We start from the raw sequence: 20,490 nt of genomic DNA, 5'->3' as shown, positions 1-20,490 counted from the left end.
TTTGAAGAGGTAATAAATGATGGAAAGGCCTTACGTTAGCGAGTAACTAGACGGAGTTGGGGAAAAGCTAAAAAAATTCAAGAGAACATTGTAAGTATTTACAAAGTATAAGCTAAAAAAATTCAAGAGAACATTGTAAGTATTTACAAAGTATTATATATGGTTGACCCAAGTGGAAATTTGACGAGTTTGATTGAGTACTACTATGCGTTGTTAAAGCTTGGAAGAGGAGGTAAAGTAGTGAGAAAACAGGCAACATTCAAATTGGGTTGTGATGAACGCGATTTTTTAAAAATATACAAGTTTGGTTACAGCGAGGTGACGCAGGTGGTATACAAAAACATTCTCGTTTATTTTAATTAAACAATTTAAAATTAAACTTATTCTTATTACAAAAATTACTTACTAACTAATTTCACTTATAATTTTTTGAAATCGTTTAATAATAATAAATTATATTTTGGTCTGATACTTCTTAAATAATTTCATTGTACTTTTGGTTTCATATATTTTATTTGCTTAAAATTTTAGATATCATCTATAAATATGAATGCTTCATGTTCGTTTTTCTATTTTTATTTTTTTTTCATCTTTGTTTTTTTGGGTATTGGAAGAATCGTTCTTATTTTTACATTTTCAACCTAACCTAAAACTAATGCAAGCGAATACGTTAGTAAAAATTTAGACATAGTTATTAAACTTTGTACTTTTGATTGGAGTAATCGGACTATTGACATGCCTACAAAATACCATTAAGGGACAATTTATGTGTTATAACTAAGCTCCAAACTAAGATACAAACTGTAATTTAGATTGGGATCGTAGTAGTAAGGGGCATCGGTGGGCTGAAAATTTTAACAAAGTGGTTGTGGCCACACCTACGCCCACTTCCCATATAAGACAATTTTCAATTCCATCTCATTCTTTAATTGTACAGTTCACAAATAAATCTTTACACAAATAGTGCCTCAAGGGATCACATCTCATGTCAAAAATAGTAAATCATAACTTCTCTGTAGCATTTTAGTATCGGTGGGTCTCGGCCTTTGTCCATACTTTTTCGGCAAGTGAAGAAACAAAGTAAATAAATATACATACATATGTATAGTATATTAATAACCCTTTACAAATCTAAAAATTCAAATTTACTTTTTCTTCATGTCAGATATTTTGAAATATTGTAATTTCAATTTTAGTTGACAGTTTTTGCCCGCATTCTCAACACAATTTATATTTCAGCTAAAATATTATATAAGCTAAATGCGTTGTATTTATTAGAGGTTTAACTATTAGCTTCTGACAGTCGAACAAAGCACGCCTATTTCTAATATTAACTTCATAAATTCTTTTTAATTTCTTAAAATATATGTATACTTGCAGGTATTTATACATGTATAGCTCAAAACTATAATGGCAACGTGTCAATACAAGCGAATGTGACAGTATATGATAATAAGCAAAAGCCGCGACTAAGTATAGAACCCTATGACTTAGAGGTTATACTGGGAACAATTTTTGAAATACCTTGTAAGGCAACGGATCATAGCGATGTTCAGGTATATATAATATATACTATAATAAAATTTAATGGTAGTTAACACTTTATCTTGATTGATTTATAGAAGTTTAACTAGCATAGCAGATGTACAAGTATATTAAAAATTTTGTTTCCAGTTATTACCAGTGTTTGTCCATTGTTTATTTTACCTTTGTTTTTATGGGGACAATTCCTCTATTTTGTCGATAATGGGGATAATGCATGGGCGATCATATTTACGTCAATGAATGATAATGTCATTATAGAGTATCTGACCAATTTTTTTCGATGGTTGATGATCATTATAATTTGAGTATTATTCTTTGTCTTTCGGCAATTAATATGAGCTCCCTAAGGTTCACGGAATCAAATTAGTATATAGATTATGGCTCCCATTTCCCCATTTGTTAATACTGAAAAGCAAACACCTGGAATTGAAAATTGAAAAAAACGTTTTTTATTAAAAAAATTGGAAAAATTTATTTTTCCAATTACAAGTTGGTATGAAATGGGATAAAAAAGGAAAGATTTATAGATTTCCTCCTGAAACATTTTTTTTCTGGGGAGGTTGAGAAAAATGTCTACCGCATCGTCATTGTTTCGTCACAGCAATGGTATGTGCCACTTGCAGGTCACTAAAAAACTCTCCTATAGGGAACCGTAGCCCACCCTGGAACCGCTTTCGCATTACTTCAGGGTGGCGTTCCATAGTAGTACGTTTTCTATATATTTTTTCACGTTCTTCCAGTTTTCCTCGTTTGGAAGCATGACGGGCATGATGTTATCCGCCTCCTGAAATATTAAAATAAAATCAATTTAATGTCATTAACAAGTAAGGAAGTTCTAAGTTCGGGGTAACCTAACATTTTGTACTCTCGAAACTTGCAGGGATCAAAGCCGGGAAATTACTTCAGGTGTTGGCAAAATTTTATATTAAAGGAAGTATTGATTCGATTCAACCCATTTTTGACACAAAACATACTATTATCGAGACTTTCATTTATTTTATTATATAAATTTCAATTATATATCTTACATATTGACCGATATTTTCGGTAAAAAGTCAACTATGGGCACTGGAATCCACAAATTCAGTACCTAAGGGCTTGAACAGTTTTGGTTCGATTAAGAGAATTTTATGTCACAAGGTGGCACACTTTAAACGCGTTATTCACGCAAACTTTTACCCCGATACAATCATGGTTGTTTCATTTGCATAGTGGAAAATGAAAGAATCAGATGGAATTTAAAATTATGTTACATGGAAATAGGCGCGGTTGTAATACGATTACATCCATAATATAGAAATATGAGAAAAATCTCATGTACTGAATTTGGTTGAAATCGGTTAAGCAGATCCCAAGATATGGGTTTTCACCTAAAAGTGGGCGGTGCCACGCCTACTGTCTAATTTTGAACGCGGTTCCTATAAAGTTATCTCATACCATCCCAGAGAAAAAATTTAATGGCTCTGGCGTGTTTAGTGCTTAATTTATCGCGCTTCTAGTAGTTTTTAACAGTACCGTTATATGGGGAGTGGACGGGGTTGTCACCTGATTTCACCCATTTTCACCCCGTAGGTAGAGGTGCTAAAAACATTTGCTTTTAATGAATTTTGTTATTATAGCTTTAGTAGTTTAGGAGATATGCACATTAAACCTATTACGGGCGGGACCACTCCCACTTTTTAAAACAATTTAACCTGGAAATGACCCTTCCTAATGTGATCCTGTATACTAAATAACAGTCTTGTATCTTATTGTGGAGCTTAGTTTTTGCAATTTATTTGTTTTTTATTAATGGCATTTTGTGGGCGTGGCAGTGATCCGATTACGCCCATCTGCAATACCAACGTTCTTACGGTACCAAGAAACATGTGTACCAAGTTTCATAAAGATATCTCAATTTTTATTCAAGTTACAGCTTGCACGGACGGACGGACAGACAGTCACCCGGATATCAACTCGTCTCTTCATCCTTATTATTTATATATACATAACCCTATATCTAACTCGATTAGTTTTAGGTGATACAAACAACCGCTTGGTGAACAAAGCTATTATACTCTGCATCAACAGGTTGCGAGAGTATAAAAATAAGCTTTCACTTTCAAAAGATAACCAACTAGTCCAGTCATTTAAGCTTAAATTAGGTAAGAATCTCGGAATTCAGATACCCAGCTGTAAGTCTGTAAATACTTGTATATTGACACCCTAAAAGTTGTCTCAAAACCTACATATGGTAGGGTGTACGCAACTATTAAATTTCAAGGTCAAAGGTCACACAAATTGGGTTTTTGCGCTTTTTTGTAAATATCTCATTTCCTATGGGTTCTTTGCTATTGGTATTTATTGTCAATATTGTAGAATACAAAATTCTCTACAAATTTTGTTTAAAATTTTTTTTCATACGGTGAACCGTTTTCGAGATAGAGGGCTTAGAGCGCGCTGTCACAGCATCACTTCAGGTCAACCGGTGCCTCCGATCAAAAACGCGCCATATATAGTTGATGAACTATCGATAAATCAATGATTATAAATATTTGTCAATTTTTATTAACTATTATGTTATATTTTATAATTTTTTCCTAACCTATCCACTTTTTATTCAGTATTAATTTATTTAACAACACTTACCTGCCCATGAAATTGCAGAATTGTTAATGAAAATATAGGAACTATATTTGAATTTAAACCTTATTAATATTAATAACTTCTTACATGATAAAAAAAAAATATAAAAAATATATTAAAAAATATCATTCAATACATTTATTTTTATTAAAAGTAAAAAAATGGAATAAAGGGTACAAAAACTACAATTTATAATTTTAATCATCGTCGTCTTCCGGCTGCTGGTAAATTTCAAACTGGTCTTCATTATCGTCTTCAACGACATTTGTTTCAAGTTCTTCCATGATTTCGGGGTCAAAAGTTCCATCTTCGTTAATGTCGCTCTGATATGGTAGAGCATTGAGACAAGCTTGCCCATTACATTGGCCACAAGCTAAAGAGCATTGCAAGCCCGCTTTCCTGCATCCGCATCGCGAACCACAACCACTCTTGCAGTTGCAGAAAATTGTATTTAGCAAATGTTCTGGAGCAGGTGGCAAAATTGTCAAGATAGGCTCCAGAAAATCGTTTCGCATTGCCCAACCCCATACCTGGGGTTCCAAATCATGCCCTAACCAAGTTTGAACTTGATAATATACACGTTCGAAATGTTGATGAGCAGCTGCACTTGTTGGTGGAATATTTGAAAGCTGCACAGGTTTATTAAGTTTTGTAGACTTGACGTAATGCATATAACGAAGATGATCGAGACTTTTCACAGATTTCGGAGCATTATAGACTGCCAATAAGGTTTGAGTTCCACTCTCTAATAATCTCTGGGCCGAACAATTTTTTTCCTTAAATGCTGCAGCTAGTTCATCCAAATTGGTCAGTTTCTCAAAAACTTTTAAAAATGTTTTTTTTCCCTTTTTAAAAAGCGCAGAAGTTGTGTCACATCCACTTAATGCGTGCAGAAATAAAATATGTGTTTTGGAATGAGGATAATTATCAAAACTTTTAGTCGAGTATATCTCCGTTTTTACATTGCCTTTCCCAACTTTTTTATAGAAAATTTCTTGTTCGTAAGACAGTGTACGCCCAATTAAAATGATGAGTAAATCAATATCTTGTCCTATTATTTACAAATTTACAGATTTTAAAGAAGATGCACTTAATTATTTTCTAATTAAAATGTCATTAGTGTTAATATGAATATAATTATAGTAAGATTTAAGTTTTTCCCTTCATTATTTTTTAATTTTAGGAAACGGTGATCAGTATTATTGAATAGATAAAGATTTAAGGCATGAAGAAAATGATAAAATATAATATAATAGTTAATAAAAATTGACAAATATAAATTTATAATCATTGATTTATCGATAGTTCATCAACTATATATGGCGCGTTTTTGATCGGAGGCACCGGTTGACCTGAAGTGATGCTGGGACCGCGCGCTCTAAGCCCTCTATCTCGAAAACGGTTCACCGTATTCAAAAAATTTTTAAACAAAATTTTTAGAGAATTTTGTATTCTACAATATTGATAATAAATACCAATAGCAAAAAACCCATAGGAAATGAGATATTTACAAAAAAAGCGCAAAAAAACGCTTTTTGTGACCTTTGACCTTGAAATTTAATAGTTGCGTACACCCTACCATATGTAGGTTTTGAGACAACTTTTAGGGTGTCAATATACAAGTATTTACAGACTTACAGCTGGGTATCTGAATTCCGAGGTGAACTTACTATAATGACTGGACTAAACATGGTAAAGGACGAAGGACGCAAACGGGAAGAACAGTCAATTATAATTTAATTTTTTTTTAATTATTCCGGAAAAGACGCAGAAGAAAACTCTCAGGCAATTTTTTTCACAAGATTTCCAAATTTTCATTAAGACCAGAAAGTTTCCGGGAATTGTTTTTTTTCGATATTCGCGGTTTGGTTCATCAGGAATTCGTTACAACGAGACAGACGGTCAATAAAGAGTATTACTAGATCATTTTGAGGCATTTGCGCGAAAATATCCGTCGTAAACGGTCAGAATTATGAGCCAACAATTCAAGTACTTTCCATGACGATAATGCGCCATCGCACCGAGCTATAGTTGTGAACGATTTTAAGACCAAAAACTCGTTCAAGACCATCGATCAACCACCGTATTCACCGGATTTGGTGTCATGCGTTTTTTGGTTCAAAAGCTTAAGTTACCTACTCGATTGAGCCGTAAAAGGAAATTCGCAGAGGGAACTGAAGGCGATCCTGGACAGCGCTTACATCGACCTTAAAAATGAGTACATTGTTGTTGTGCTCGTTTGTTTATCCTGCATGCTCTAGTAGAGTACTGAGTACACAGCCAAAGAAAATGCATGCATACAATATGTACAAAACAAAAAAGAATCAACCCGTGTCGACTTATACAGTAATATAAACGTTATGTACATATCCATTTATACTATTCGATAAGTTACTAAGTTTGTATTTACAGGTGATATGGAGACACGATGGAAGAGTTATAACCGAAAATATATTTTCAAACCATAAATATCAAGTTAGCGGATACGGAAGTCTTCTTGTCAAAAATGTCACTACTGCGGACGGAGGTCGTTACGAGTGTACGTTAAAAAATCAATATGGACGTGTTACCGCTTCATCTCTTGTAAAAGTGAAGTAAGTTATCGTTTGCATAGCCATTTATAGCTTTTTTCCTTTTTAAATATATTCTTTTATAAAGTATTACAAATTCATGTAAAAAGCTAAATCAACTGGAAATACCTGAAGAGTACAGGTATGCGTTATAGGAACATACTACATCCATTTATTAACAAAGGCTTGAGAGGTTTTTCAAATATCTTAAAAGTTTCATTAGTAACTAGATTTATTACAATTTCCACGGAAATGTTATGTATAGGAACATAAATATATTTGATAAGTGGTGCAGTTTAAAATTGTTATACTTTAAAATGTTGTTAAAACAATTTTCATATTTCTTCTCGATAGTTCATAGAATAATAGTCACAATTTTTACATGACAACATGGTGTTTACCTAATAAAACTGCTCCCACAATGTAAGGGTCTAACATCTTCAATTTAATTATATTAAAGTTAATTACAGCTAAAGTTAGTTTAATTTAATTAAAGTAAAATTGCTAAATGTTTAATGTTTGCAGATGATATAAAATTTTGAAGAACATAAAAACATGCTTTATTATATCCCATTCCACAATCAATTGTATTACACCTAGTTATAACCTTTGTGGTTGATTTTAAGGCATTACTATAAGATAATGACTCAGTACTAATTTTAAACTTCACGGTCGATAATGAAATTCAAATGGTAATGAATAATATGATGAGTAAAATTTTAGTCATTATATTAGGGATGTGAGTTTTAGGTCCAGGTCTAGACCAATTCGATTTACATTCAACACTTAACCATTACTTAACTTATTTTTAATAAATCTACTTAATAGCATTAATATATCAAACACATATGGGGTATTCACAAAATTTAAATACGACAAATTCAACACGGCCAGGTATGTTTTTTGAGTGCGTTATTCTATCAACAAATCTGTTTACTTTTTTTATTGTTGATGTTTAAGTGTCTAAATAATAAAATAATTAAATTTCATCAATTTCTTTAATAATAGAAGAAGGAAGCCACTATATTCAGGTAAATTAAGTTAAGGAAAAGTGAAATATAAAAATATTCTGGGCTTTCTGTGGTTGCAATGTGAACCAAATTGCGCCGTCTCAACATAATTTATTTTTATTTGGTTTGTGTCACTTTCTCGTGGCATTTTTGTATTTTAAATTTTTCATTACCAGCTGGTGAAGTGTAGAAATATTACATAATATGACATAAAGCAATTAAAGCGTGCTCACAAGTGTCGTATTTTTTAAGACTATTGAAATACGTCATAAGACATAAGACGAAGCTTGTGAATAGCCTAATAGTTTAGGAAATTAGCTGTAATATATGTATCTAATATTATACGTTCTCTCACTTTTGCTAAGGCATCTTACTTATTGACCGATATAAATTTAACCGAAAGTTTTTAATTCGTTTATAAGGTATTTGAGGGCTAGGGTTATTATTGGCGGAATTTTATCCATTATAGGCACAAGAACACACTGTTATTAGAGCGAGACGCTCTCTTAATTTTTATAAAAATCTTTCTATTAGGTGTATGGGAGCTTGGAGAAATGTTGAGCCGATGTTATCCATTTTTGGAATCACGACATATTATTTCCAGAAAAATATGATGTCTAACTTTCATTAAGGTACCTCACAGATTGACCGATATTTTCGGTAAAAAATCGGTCATAAGCACTGAGCTCCACATATTCGGTATTTGGGGACTTGAATAGTTATGGACTAATTTCGACTATTTTTGGACGTAAGATCGCATGCCTTAAATTTGTTTTGTGTGCAAAGTTGTACATCGACAATGTCAATGATTCTAGATTTATATACTGTAAAGTGAAATAATCAGCTGGAATTAGAAATTGTGATATATGGGAATTAAGCGTAGTTGTAGATCAATTTCACTAATTTTCCCAACATAACATAGGCAATCAAAATATTGGTATTCATAAAATTTGGTAGAAATTTATCAAGTAGTTCATGCAATTTGGATTTTACTACAATATAGGCGGTGCCGCGTGTATTGTACTATTTTTACCATCATGATTGTAAAATTTAATATCTCTGACGCATTTACTTATTGAGTTATCGCACTTTTAGTAGTTTTGAACATAACAGTTATATGGATAGTGGGCGTGATTATCATCTAATTTCACTTATTTTAACAGTGTTTGAAGAAGTGCCAGAAAGAATTTTCCTCAACCAGTTTTAAGATTTGTGAGATATGCAGATTAAACATACTAGTTTTTAATTAAAAAAAGTTTTAAACCTTAGATGCCCTATGCTAATTCCTCCACAAATTGGCGGGAAGTTATTTATGATAACTTATATGTATATGTAACTCATAGATATTGAGTTTTCGATTGGTTTTGAGTGTCACAAACAACCGTTAGGTGAACAAAACTACTATGCTCTTTAGCAATATGTTATATTTTAAAATCCGCTGGATCAGTTGTAATAAATGTTGCTTTTGCTAAAAAAAAAACACGTTGCGAGAGTATAAAAGCTTTTTTTAATGTAATATTTCGTATATCTGTGATTTGCCAACTCCGTATTTCAAAAATTAGATAAGCTTAAAAGTGGAGCTGCTGGCAGGTGTGTTGATAAATTTACTACAACTGTACATAACCCAGGTCTTGCACAATAAAAGTTGGTATTTTTAAGTCATTGTTCTGGAACAGCTTTTATTTAAGTTTGCTTGATTCTTGGAAATTTTCAAACCCAAACTAAACCTCGTTTCTGGTTAGTTAATATTGATATTCTTCCAACTTGAGTAACAAATGAGATATATTGAGGAACTTGGTACACATATTTCTTGGTTGACAGATTAACCAATGATATTCGGTCATTAATCGAAAACCTATAAAGTGCAACAACTAAGCTCCACAAAAAGTACAAAACTGTAATTTAGTACAAGGAATCGCATAAGAAGAGGCATCTGTGGTTTGAAAAATTCTGAAAAACTGATTTCTGATATTCACAATACCTGACCATACCATGTGTTCAAGTTTTATCAAGATAAATTAATTTTTAGTCAAGTTATCCCAAACACAGCAAACGGATGGAGAGACAAACATCCGGGTTTCAGTTTATCTCTCTCCCCTGACTATTTTCATATAGATAAAAGTATTTTGCGATTAATTTTAGGTGTCGCAAACCACTCTTAAATGAATAACTCAGGGGTAAAGGGATGCCCAACTTTTTTTTGTGACTTTTTGATACATTAAAGCATCTGATTTTTAAACTTTCAATACTTAATTAGGGGAATTAAACGTATTATCTCTCAATTAATACATGTTTCTTTTATCATTTTTAATTGAAAATTGATACTATGAGGCATGACATCACAAAAGATTCCATCGCTCTTTAGAGAAATTCGTAATCGTGTCAGTGATCAAAATGTACGGATACAGATGAACTCCATAATAAATGGCTGTTCTGAGAGAGTAGTTGATTTTCCATTACAGATTTTTTTTCTGTATGATGACCATTTAGCCGACATTTTGTCCAAATCATAAATGGCATAAAATTATCTGCATAACAAAACAAACAGGACACATTTTAACCAAATATGAGTATTTTATTTCATTTTAACATCACGTCGTTCTTGTTGGTAGACCCTTTACATATGTATGTAGTTGACATATAAATATAAGTATGTTTATACCTATGTCACTTAAATACCGGCAATGATAACGTCCAAATTATAATCACAAAGCCAACATAAAATAATGTATATACTATAAATACATATGCCTACATATGTATATAATATTTGTACCACGATATATTTCAAAAAATTAACAATACAATTGTTGTAATATCCAAATTATAACCATGAAGCTCACTACCAACAAATTAAAAAAAAAAACATTTTGAAATTTATTTTCTAAGCAAATCTTTACTTTTTTATTATAGGGGCAGTATGAGCAAATCACCAGGTGACAATTACGTTCGAATAGCTTTTAACGAGGCTTTGATGGAAATTGATTTGGCTATCAATAGCACTATAGATGCACTTTTTACAAAACGTAATCGAAATTCAAATGGAAACCCCAACTATGCCGATCTCTTACGAGTGTTCCGATTTCCTAAAGGTGAAGCGCGTCAACTTGCTAGAGCTGCTGAGATTTATGAACGAACTCTTGTAAACATTAGAAAACATATTGCAAAGGGGGATGCTCTTAGTATGTCAAGTCAAAATTATGAGTTTAAAGACCTTCTTTCACGCGAGCACTTACGTTTATTGGCGGAGCTTTCAGGTTGCGTAGAACATCGCGAAATGCCTAATTGCACAGACATGTGCTACCACTCGAGATATCGTAGTATAGATGGTACTTGTAATAATATAAAAAATCCTTGGTGGGGAGCATCTCTTACAGCATTTAAACGAAATGTGAAACCAATTTATGAGAATGGTTTCAACACCCCTGTTGGTTGGACCAAAAAAAAATTATACGGAGGTTTTTTAAAACCCAGTTCTCGATTGATTTCAACTTCTGTTATTAGAACCAAGCGAATAACTCCAGATAACCGAATTACTCATATGGTAATGCAGTGGGGACAATTTTTAGATCATGATTTGGACCATGCTTTGCCATCAGTAAGTTCGGAAAGTTGGGATGGAATAGATTGTAAAAAAACGTGTGAGTATGCACCTCCTTGCTTTCCTATTGAAGTCCCTCCCGGAGATCCTCGCATAAAAAATCGCCGGTGCATCGATGTTATTCGAACAAGCTCTGTTTGTGGTTCCGGTATGACGTCAATATTTTTTGATGGAGTCCAGCATAGAGAGCAAATAAATCAACTCACTTCTTATATTGATGCATCTCAGGTTTATGGTTATAGCTATGACTTCTCAGTCGAACTTCGAAATCTTACAACTGATGATGGACTTCTAAGGACAGGAGTACAATTTCCTGGACAAAAAGATATGTTACCTTTCGCTGCACCTCAGGATGGTATGGATTGTCGGAGAAATCTGAATGAAAATACAATGAACTGCTTCGTCGCTGGCGATATAAGGGTTAATGAACAAATTGGCTTACTAGCTATGCACACTATATGGATGCGTGAGCATAATCGAATTGCTATAAAATTACGCGACATAAATCCACATTGGGATGGTGATACTATATATCAAGAGGCGCGTAAAATTGTGGGTGGCCAAATGCAACATATTACTTATAAATATTGGTTACCCTTAATTGTCGGTGAGAGTGGTATGAAATTGTTGGGCGAATATAGAGGATACGATCCTAATATAGATGCATCAATAGCTAATGTTTTTGCCACAGCCGCATTACGTTTCGGCCATACTATCATAAACCCAGTACTTCATCGTCTTAACTCTACCTTCCAACCCATACCCCAAGGCCATTTACCATTGCACAAAGCTTTTTTTGCACCTTGGCGAATTGCATATGAAGGTGGTGTTGATCCTCTCATGCGAGGCATGTTCTCAATTCCAGCTAAATTAAAAACTCCCGAAGAAAATCTAAATAGTGAACTAACTGAAAAATTATTTCAGACTGCACATGCAGTTGCATTAGATTTAGCAGCTATTAATATTCAGCGCAGCAGAGATCATGGGCTGCCAGGTTACAATGTTTACAGAGAATTTTGCAACCTTTCAATAGCAGCAACTTTCGATGACATGGAAAATTATATTAAAAGCGCTGATGTGCGTAAAAAAATTCAAGAGATTTATGGACACCCGGATAATATTGATGTCTGGGTTGGTGGTATTTTAGAAGACCAAGTTGAGGATGGAAAAGTTGGACCCTTATTCCAATGCTTGCTTGTGGAACAATTTCGTAGACTTCGTGACGGAGACAGGTTTTATTACGAAAATAGTGGCGTTTTTCTTTCACAGCAACTAAATCAAATAAAACAAGCAAATTTAGGACGTATAATTTGTGATAATGGTGATAATATAAAAGAAGTTACATCGAATGTTTTTCTTTTACCAAAAATACAGGGTGGTTTTAAAAAATGTACTGATATGCCAGATATAAGTTTAAATTTTTGGCAAGATTGTGGAACATGTAAAAGTTTACCTACTCTTCTAGAAGCATCAGAGTTATTAAATGACCATGCCCTAATGAAGAGGTCACTACATTCTTTTAAAAATACATTTGAGCAATCCTGGGATCTTAATGAAACTCGTCAATCACGTATAAATAGTTTACAGGAAACTATTAACAAACTACAAAATGAGTTCGAAGAATATAAAAAAAGAGTTCAAAATCTCGAAAACTAATGTTTATTTGCAAAGACGCAACAATTTCATGAATAAATAAATGTAATTCTTAAAAATTGTGTAGTAATATTTCGTTTATTTATACAATTGTCATAAGCTATATTTTCTTTGGACACCCTCTTGTGTGTTGCCCAGAAAACCTGATATTTTAGGTTTTGTTCATCATTCTGTCGTTTTTAACAACCAAAACCATATGATATTGATAAAGACTTGTAAAAAGCTAGTTATTTAATAGCCACCTCAAATGTATGTATATGGTATATTAAGGGTTTATATTTTTCAGCAGCAACTCACTCACCATAGACAGACACAGGAAGGTATGATTTGGTGCCAGGTCCGGACACCTTATATGTTTTGACACCACTATGTACTCGATGTTAGTACTCATTTTAAAGTATCAGAGATAGTACTCGATGCTATGGAAAGTACTGTAGGATGATACTCACTTCTACATACTTTGTATTTGAAAGCACCTCCAGCTTTAAATTCCAAATTATTTTTAGTTAAAAAACAAAAAGTGCCAAATTTTATATGTAACAGAGTTATAATTTAATATAACTTCGTCCATATTTTCTCTTTGCTTATTTTGTAGTAAAACACGTTTGCTGTGGTGTTTCCAAAAATTATAACATCTTCAAAAATTGTACACGCTTGAATCAAGTATGGTAGCAATGCCACTATGGTACTCAAATTGTTTTTAAATTCCTAAAGTAACTGTTGCTATCAAAGCTAAAAAAGCTCGTATTGAACTTTTCGTTTCCTTAATTTGGAAAGTTATACAATTAACGATAAGTCTTACTTTAGAAATTACATCTTTAACGTCATTTAATTTTAATCAAGTTTCCACACTTAAGTTTAGAGTGTGAGCAAAACATGGTTATTCAAAAACTCTTTATTCGTAGATCAGGGGATCAGGTGCTGTTTCCTTTGATACAAAGGTGAAGTCAAGGACTTCTTCCCTGCTCGACGCTACACAAGTAGGGGAGTTTTCTTCGTTACAGAAAATAGGTTTTTGCTACCAATACAATCAAAAAGCGGCTTACTTCTATTGTGAGTCTTACCCAGACGGTGAGTCATAAATTCGCGTCCTAGCCAATTGTGGCATTAGCTCTCTGCGTCGTCTTCCATCATAACAGGCGTCAGGTGCTGCAGTTTGTGTGCTGAATTTTAGTCTGAAGTATCTTCAGCCTTCATTTTTGTCTCCAGAAGTTAGAATTCCACACCAGCAGCACTCCAGGCTCGATCCTGTTTGAACAATCGCTTAAAACTGAAGAGGGATTCGTCGATCGATGATCCGCCGCCAACACTCACAACGTCCGAAGCAAACGAGTCGACTTGGCAGCTCTGTAGTCTTCATCTCACTCAAGTGTGCTGGAATGCAGCATAGATTCCTAAACAGTCTGCATGTCTACGTTGCGCCCTACAATCTTGGCTGCCATACGACATCCGACTTCAGTTTTCTTGCTGTCATCGTCTGCTTTCTTCCGAGGCCGATGAGGTCACGAAATCACCTCTGAATCGAGCAGAGGCTCCTCTGTTGGTGCTTGCGATTCCACATCACAAGTCATCCCTACCTACATTACCAGTCGGCTGGTTTCTGCCTACTCCCACTCACTTGTTATCCGCTGCTGGGGCTTTTGTACTACCTTTAATGGAGACGATTTCGTTGCCCAAGCAGTGTCCCACCCGAGACACCGTCCGATGTCCGAGATGCCCATAAAAGTATCAGGATTACGGTACTTCATAAAAACGATTATATTGAGGCCATGGAACCTGATTTTTTCCCTCCTTACTAGCCATTATGTACGAGGTGCTCAAAAGTTGCAACCCCCTCTTTATTTTTCAAGGGTCTATATCACATTGGGACAACTGTTAATTGTCAACAAGGCTGGGAAGACACATACTGACCAATGGAAATGTTTGGTGCTTCAGATGCCAGATAACTTGGGAGCATCCTTTATTCAGAAATCGTTGGCCTTTAAAGACATAGTTTTTCTGACTTTCAGAACTTTTACCCTAGACCTCGATTTTGTGCAAGCTATAAGTAAAGTGGGGGATGTAATCTTAATATCGTCCTAGTTCCTCAGAGAGTCGACTGAGGTTCCAACAGAAAAAGTAAAACGACAGGTTCTGGAAATAACAATAGATTTAAGGCAGAACGAAACTTAGTAATAAAAAGGATTACTTGATGATCGAACTAACTATCCACATAACCTACGGATTGGAGGATGGGAAGGAAAATATTTACCATTTACATTGGGAAATCAGCGCTATTACTAAATATAAGACGGCAGGAGCAGACGGAAATTTTTTCAGCCTGTGATGGTCAGTAAATCTACTGAGAGACTGCTTAGCGCTAGCTTATATTTCAAACAAGTTGAAAACTGCAATAGTTCTCCATACCTAAAGTGGCATGAAAGGTCTACCTACTGACAAAATCCCACAAGCTGATTAGATTAGTCTTCCTTCTTTTTATAGAACTGCCCTGGAACAAAATCCATTACATCTAAACCAACATGCGTACTGAACTGGTAGATCTACGAACACTGCGCAGTATTGTTTGTTTCCAAAAATCGAGGATGCCTCTATGAACAGGGAAGTGGTACAATAAGCCTGCTTTGATATCGAAGAGGGGTTTAACAAGACCTCGGTTCTCATAACGACAATTACTGAAACCAATAGCCGATGCGTATTAAATTGTTGTAATAGCAAGCGGCAAATTTCACCGCACGCTCTGTGATCTAGCGAAACATCAAAGTGGGACTTTTCATTAACCAGTCAAAAGGGCTATCTTTTCTTTTACGAGAAGTAGATTATTCTGGCCTTCAGTCAGCCACTCAATGACGAGGAAGTGGCTAAGGCAAAGAAAAACTTCATGGAGAGAATTGTTGCAATCGCAACAAAATTGATACATTTCAGAAGCGGATTGTGAATAAAATTGGGTCACTTAGGTATGTCAATTTCGAGCGAAAATTGTTATGGTTGGATCGCGGTGTGCCGACGCAAACGGTGGCCAAGCCAGGGTTAGCGATCAGGAATATTTTGCATTGATCTTGGTGGATTCTCAAGGAATTATCTACTATTATCTGCTCCCATACGGCTAAACTCTTAATTTAAAGAAGCAATTGCGTCCCATCAAGCTAAGCCAAATATAACGATAGTACCCCGCCTGAAGCTTTGGGAGCAGGGATGTTCTTGGGATGTTCCGATACCAGTATTTCAAAGTAAATACTCGATATCTTTTACTAAAACCGAGTATTCTTGTACTTTGATACGTGTGCACAAATACTTGGTAGGTATCGAGTACATTGTACAAGTATTTACTCGTTGCAAATTTTGCACACAAAGGCTTACACTTTTTAAGAAAATGACGCCCATATCAAAATTTTGGGAACATTTCGAAAAAATTAACAAAAAAGATACTATATGCATTCATTGCAAATGTGTGATACAGTTTTGTGGAGTTGGGATGTAGAAAAATACAAAATACGCTATATTGTAACTAATAATGGACAAAACATGGCAAATCGCCAGATTTTTCAACCAAATAAACTGCAGAATTTACCATGTTTTGTCCATTATTAGTTACAATGCAGCGTATTTTGTATTTTTCTACATCCCAACTCATAAAATTTCAATTAAATACGGCTGCAATGTTGTCTACGGTGGACTTCAATTTTAAATCCTTTGGAGCAAGGTTGCAGCCTTGTATATTTACGCATATGTTTCGGTTCGGTTTTCGGAAATCATACTTTTTTTCTTCCAAATTCCTAGGTCTAAGCTAACATGTAATAAGATTTCTACTTTCTCCTCTTGTAAAACACCGTACTGATTTACTGTGGAGGCAGTATCGCTGTTGTTACTCATGTATCGACTAAGCAATCGACTGTAGAATAGCCGGAAATGGAACGTGCGGACATGGCTAAATTTAGTCGTAGAGAGCTGTACTATTAACACAGTGATCACAATTGGATCAGCCCTCTTGTTCAGACGAAAACACACATTTCAGCTTCTGCTCCACCATCCACCAAAATTAGTAGTTAACATATTGTTGAAAGCGGACCATAACATTTAAAGTCCTCACATACCGAAGCTTTCAGTTCCTATAGATGACATTTTACCGAAAATATCGGGCAATATGTAAGATATATTAACAAAATTCAGAGAGAGTATATATCTGATAAAACTGTACCCATTTTTCAGAAATGGATAAAATCGGGTCAATATTTCCGCTAGACCCCATATACCTAATATTAAGACTTCCGGTTCTTAAAGAAATTAAAACAGCACCTCCATTTATTACAGTATTTCCATATGTCTAAAAAGGATAACATGGAGCCAATACTATCCCTAGCCATTATATACCTTACTTTATATAGTATAAAAATAATGTGGTCTATTTCAAACATTTCTGACAGAACACTACGTTATATCAGAGATAAATTTGTGAAGATATCTTGTATTATGCCCAATATAAGGCTATAGAAATTTAACCTGGCATTTATACCGCGCGCAAACCGAATCGCTAAACATTTTTGCCTGGATTTGTACAACATTTTTTATGTTCGCGTGAGGTTTGATATCCATATCTCAATTAGTGTTTGTTTTGCAGCAGTTTATTTACAATGCTTATGAAGTTTATATTAGAGAGTTATAGTACTTTTGGTAGTTTTAAGCTTTACCGTTATATGGGGGTGGATAGGGTTATTATTCGACTTTACCTATTTGCCCATTTGGGAAGAAATTTTCCTTTGGTATCAACTAGTTTCTGTTCTTATAAGACATGTATATTTCTAATAGAGAGAAGGGAGATACCTACTTATCAAAATGTTTAACCACAATAATTTGTGACTAAGTTATAACACCTTATATTTTTTCAATTTAAGGTATTTAGTGGTCGTGTCATTAAAATATATACTTTTTACAATATTTGTCTCGATTAATGGGGAGCCAGGTAGAAATGACTTTCTTATGGAAAAAAGTCCGATTCGCACAATTTGTATCGGACATTATGGGTTTTTATACATGTTATGGTACATCATATGAAGTATAAAATAAAATTCGACCATTTTGGTCAAGATCCGTTGGATCCCCGACTTCAGCCGACTGAAGTAGCCATTTTGAGTAGTGGTTGACACATTCCTCGATTTTGGATGATCTGAAATAAACGAAACATACTTCATTTTGAAATGGCTATCGCACGAACTACAACTGTAAAAAAATATTAATAAATAAACAAGTAGAGCTATTTTTCAGTTTTCGGCCTGTTTTTGCCATTGTGTTATAATTTTGTTAAATAGCGAAGGACAATGATGGTTGTAATTCGTGCTAATTCATTACTAAACCTTTAAATAAAATTTTAAGCAAATCAGTTCAGTAGATCCGCTGGATTCGTGTCAACCAGGTCAAAAAATACAGTTTCGATAAAAATTTGATTTAAGTTAAACTCTACGCTCCTAGTGTGCGACTCGAGCGCTCGAGACATCTGAGGTACAGGAAGGTTTCTACATTATCCCTAAGAGTTTTAAGTGTCCGTCCTCTAACATACGTTAGGTGCACAAAAGTTGGGAAGTATAAATGATTAATGTATGATAGAAACTCAACACTATATACTAACCCTTTAATTAAAAAAATTACTACTCTGATTCCTGGATAGTTGAATCTAACACATCAGTAAGTAAAGGTATTGGTTTTTCGGAGTCAGTAGCTTGCCTTCTTAGCACTTAGGCTTAATATTATATTTGCATAAATTCTTCCTAATAAATTAAAATAATAGAAAGATAGGGTTTTATGATAGCGACTAGAAATTATTATAAGCACATTAGTAAAAATCTATCTACACCCGGAAATGTCCAATACTTGCAGAAACACACAGTCACACGTAGTATTTACCACAACACCATACTACCAATCGACAACACAAACAACTTGAAAACGAAAACTTCAAATTATACTCTGATAAAACCACATATACAAACAGGACAATGCCATGCAACAGATAAGGAGGAAAATATATACACAACTGATAGTAATAAGCATACCTAAGATTCATAACATACACAGCAAATACATAGAAAAATACACCGAACTCGCCCAAGAAATTAAAAATATTTGGAATCAAAATGGAATTTAAAAAATACGAATAATAATTTCTGCAACGGGAAAATTACATATAACATTTGTTAAAAACCTAAAAAACTTAAATAAGAAGAAAACATATTCAAAATACGCTTATACTAAAACCAAGTAGCATACGAGGTGTGTTCAAAGGAAAAGGTGGATTTTAAATTTTTTGGAAAGTATGTATTAATTAAGCAATATCTATTTTAATCCTTTCAAAGTAGTCCCCCTTAGATATAATACACTTGTGCCAACGCTTTTTCCAATCGTCGAAGCAATTCTGAAATGCGCTTTTCGGTATGGCCATCAGCTCTTTCTTCGATTCTGACTTGATCTCATCAATTGCGGCATAACCCTTTCCTTTCATTGGTTTCTTTAGTTTTGGGAATACAAAAAAGTCACTGGGAGCCAAATCTGATGAATACGGTGGTTAAGGCATGATTACGGGTTTGTTTTTGGCCAAAAAAATCTCGAATAAGCATTGATGTGTGAGATGGTGCATTATCGTGATGCAGAATCCATGATTTATTTTTCCAAAATTGAGGGACTAGTTCGCGTGTATACAGACAGACGGACATGTTTCAACTGTTCGCGCTGATCGTTTATATATATTCTGTTTAGGGTCTGCGACGTTTCCTTTTGGGTGTTACAAATATCGTGGCAAACTTAACATACCCTGTTCAGGGTAAAATAATGTCTACTTGTATATTGTTTATATGACCTTCCGTCGTATTGGGAATGCACCCCGTCTCGCACGAAATGATAATAGGTTATGCTACATATGTTTCTAAAAAACTTATTTAAAACTCAAATATGTTTGCCATTTATTTGTAAAATAAATCATAGAAAAGATTACTTGTTTGCTTTGCTGCGTATCTGTTATTACCAAGCAAATTAAGTCAAATTATTATAAAAGTGTATGTGAAAACTATGTAAGTTCACGCATATGGAATACAAACATGATATTATTGACGGATTTTAGTTGCAGAGATACAACAATTATTATAACATATATACATGTGAACTAAGGTGAATCCATCAGTATATAAAGAATGTGAATTTGGTAATATATATACCCGACATAAAAACTTTTAAGTTTGTATATGAACTAACACTAAGATAACTATGTACATATAATGTTCAAACAAATTTAAAGTCAAAAAGAGACTTTAGTTTCATTTGGATTGCTATTTAAACAACAGTGTTGTCCTCTTAAACCCGAAAATAAGCGTTGGTTATAAATCTACCAAAATTATTACATAATAAGTGAGTTTACCTAATTAACTTTTTCTAAGTAAAGTTGATTGCATTCTTATATTATAAATATATCTGATAAATAGGTATTTAATAAGGTATTAGTAAA

General features: G+C 33.9%; 1 protein-coding gene and 1 long non-coding RNA gene across 5 annotated transcripts in view; one reads left to right on the top strand and one right to left on the bottom strand.

Moving 5' to 3' along the window:
- LOC106620616 (peroxidasin) overlaps positions 1-20,490 on the top strand; it is an 82,820-nt gene that overhangs the window by 52,337 nt on the left and 9,993 nt on the right. The window contains exons 6-8 of one of the 4 annotated variants that reach the window (XM_036358924.2): positions 1,381-1,556; positions 6,583-6,764; positions 10,664-13,063. The exons of 1 other annotated variant lie outside the window; for it this stretch is intronic. In XM_036358924.2, the coding sequence (XP_036214817.2) occupies positions 1,381-1,556; positions 6,583-6,764; positions 10,664-13,007 (2,702 nt within the window). In that variant the 3' untranslated portion in view covers positions 13,008-13,063. Of the gene's footprint in view, positions 1-1,380; positions 1,557-6,582; positions 6,765-10,663; positions 13,064-20,217; positions 20,394-20,490 lie in introns of those variants that run through there. 2 more of the 4 variants (XM_070111899.1, XM_014239163.3) reach the window with 2 other exon arrangements.
- LOC138857878 (uncharacterized) overlaps positions 1,996-20,490 on the bottom strand; it is a 51,542-nt gene continuing 33,047 nt past the window's right edge. The window contains exon 3 of the long non-coding RNA XR_011397104.1: positions 1,996-2,329. This is a non-coding gene — a long non-coding RNA (uncharacterized lncRNA). The remainder of the gene's footprint in view (positions 2,330-20,490) is intronic.

The sequence above is a fragment of the Bactrocera oleae genome, chromosome 6 (assembly GCF_042242935.1).
Source record: "Bactrocera oleae isolate idBacOlea1 chromosome 6, idBacOlea1, whole genome shotgun sequence".
Taxonomy (NCBI): domain Eukaryota; kingdom Metazoa; phylum Arthropoda; class Insecta; order Diptera; family Tephritidae; genus Bactrocera; species Bactrocera oleae.
This window is presented reverse-complemented; position numbering and strand designations above follow the sequence as displayed.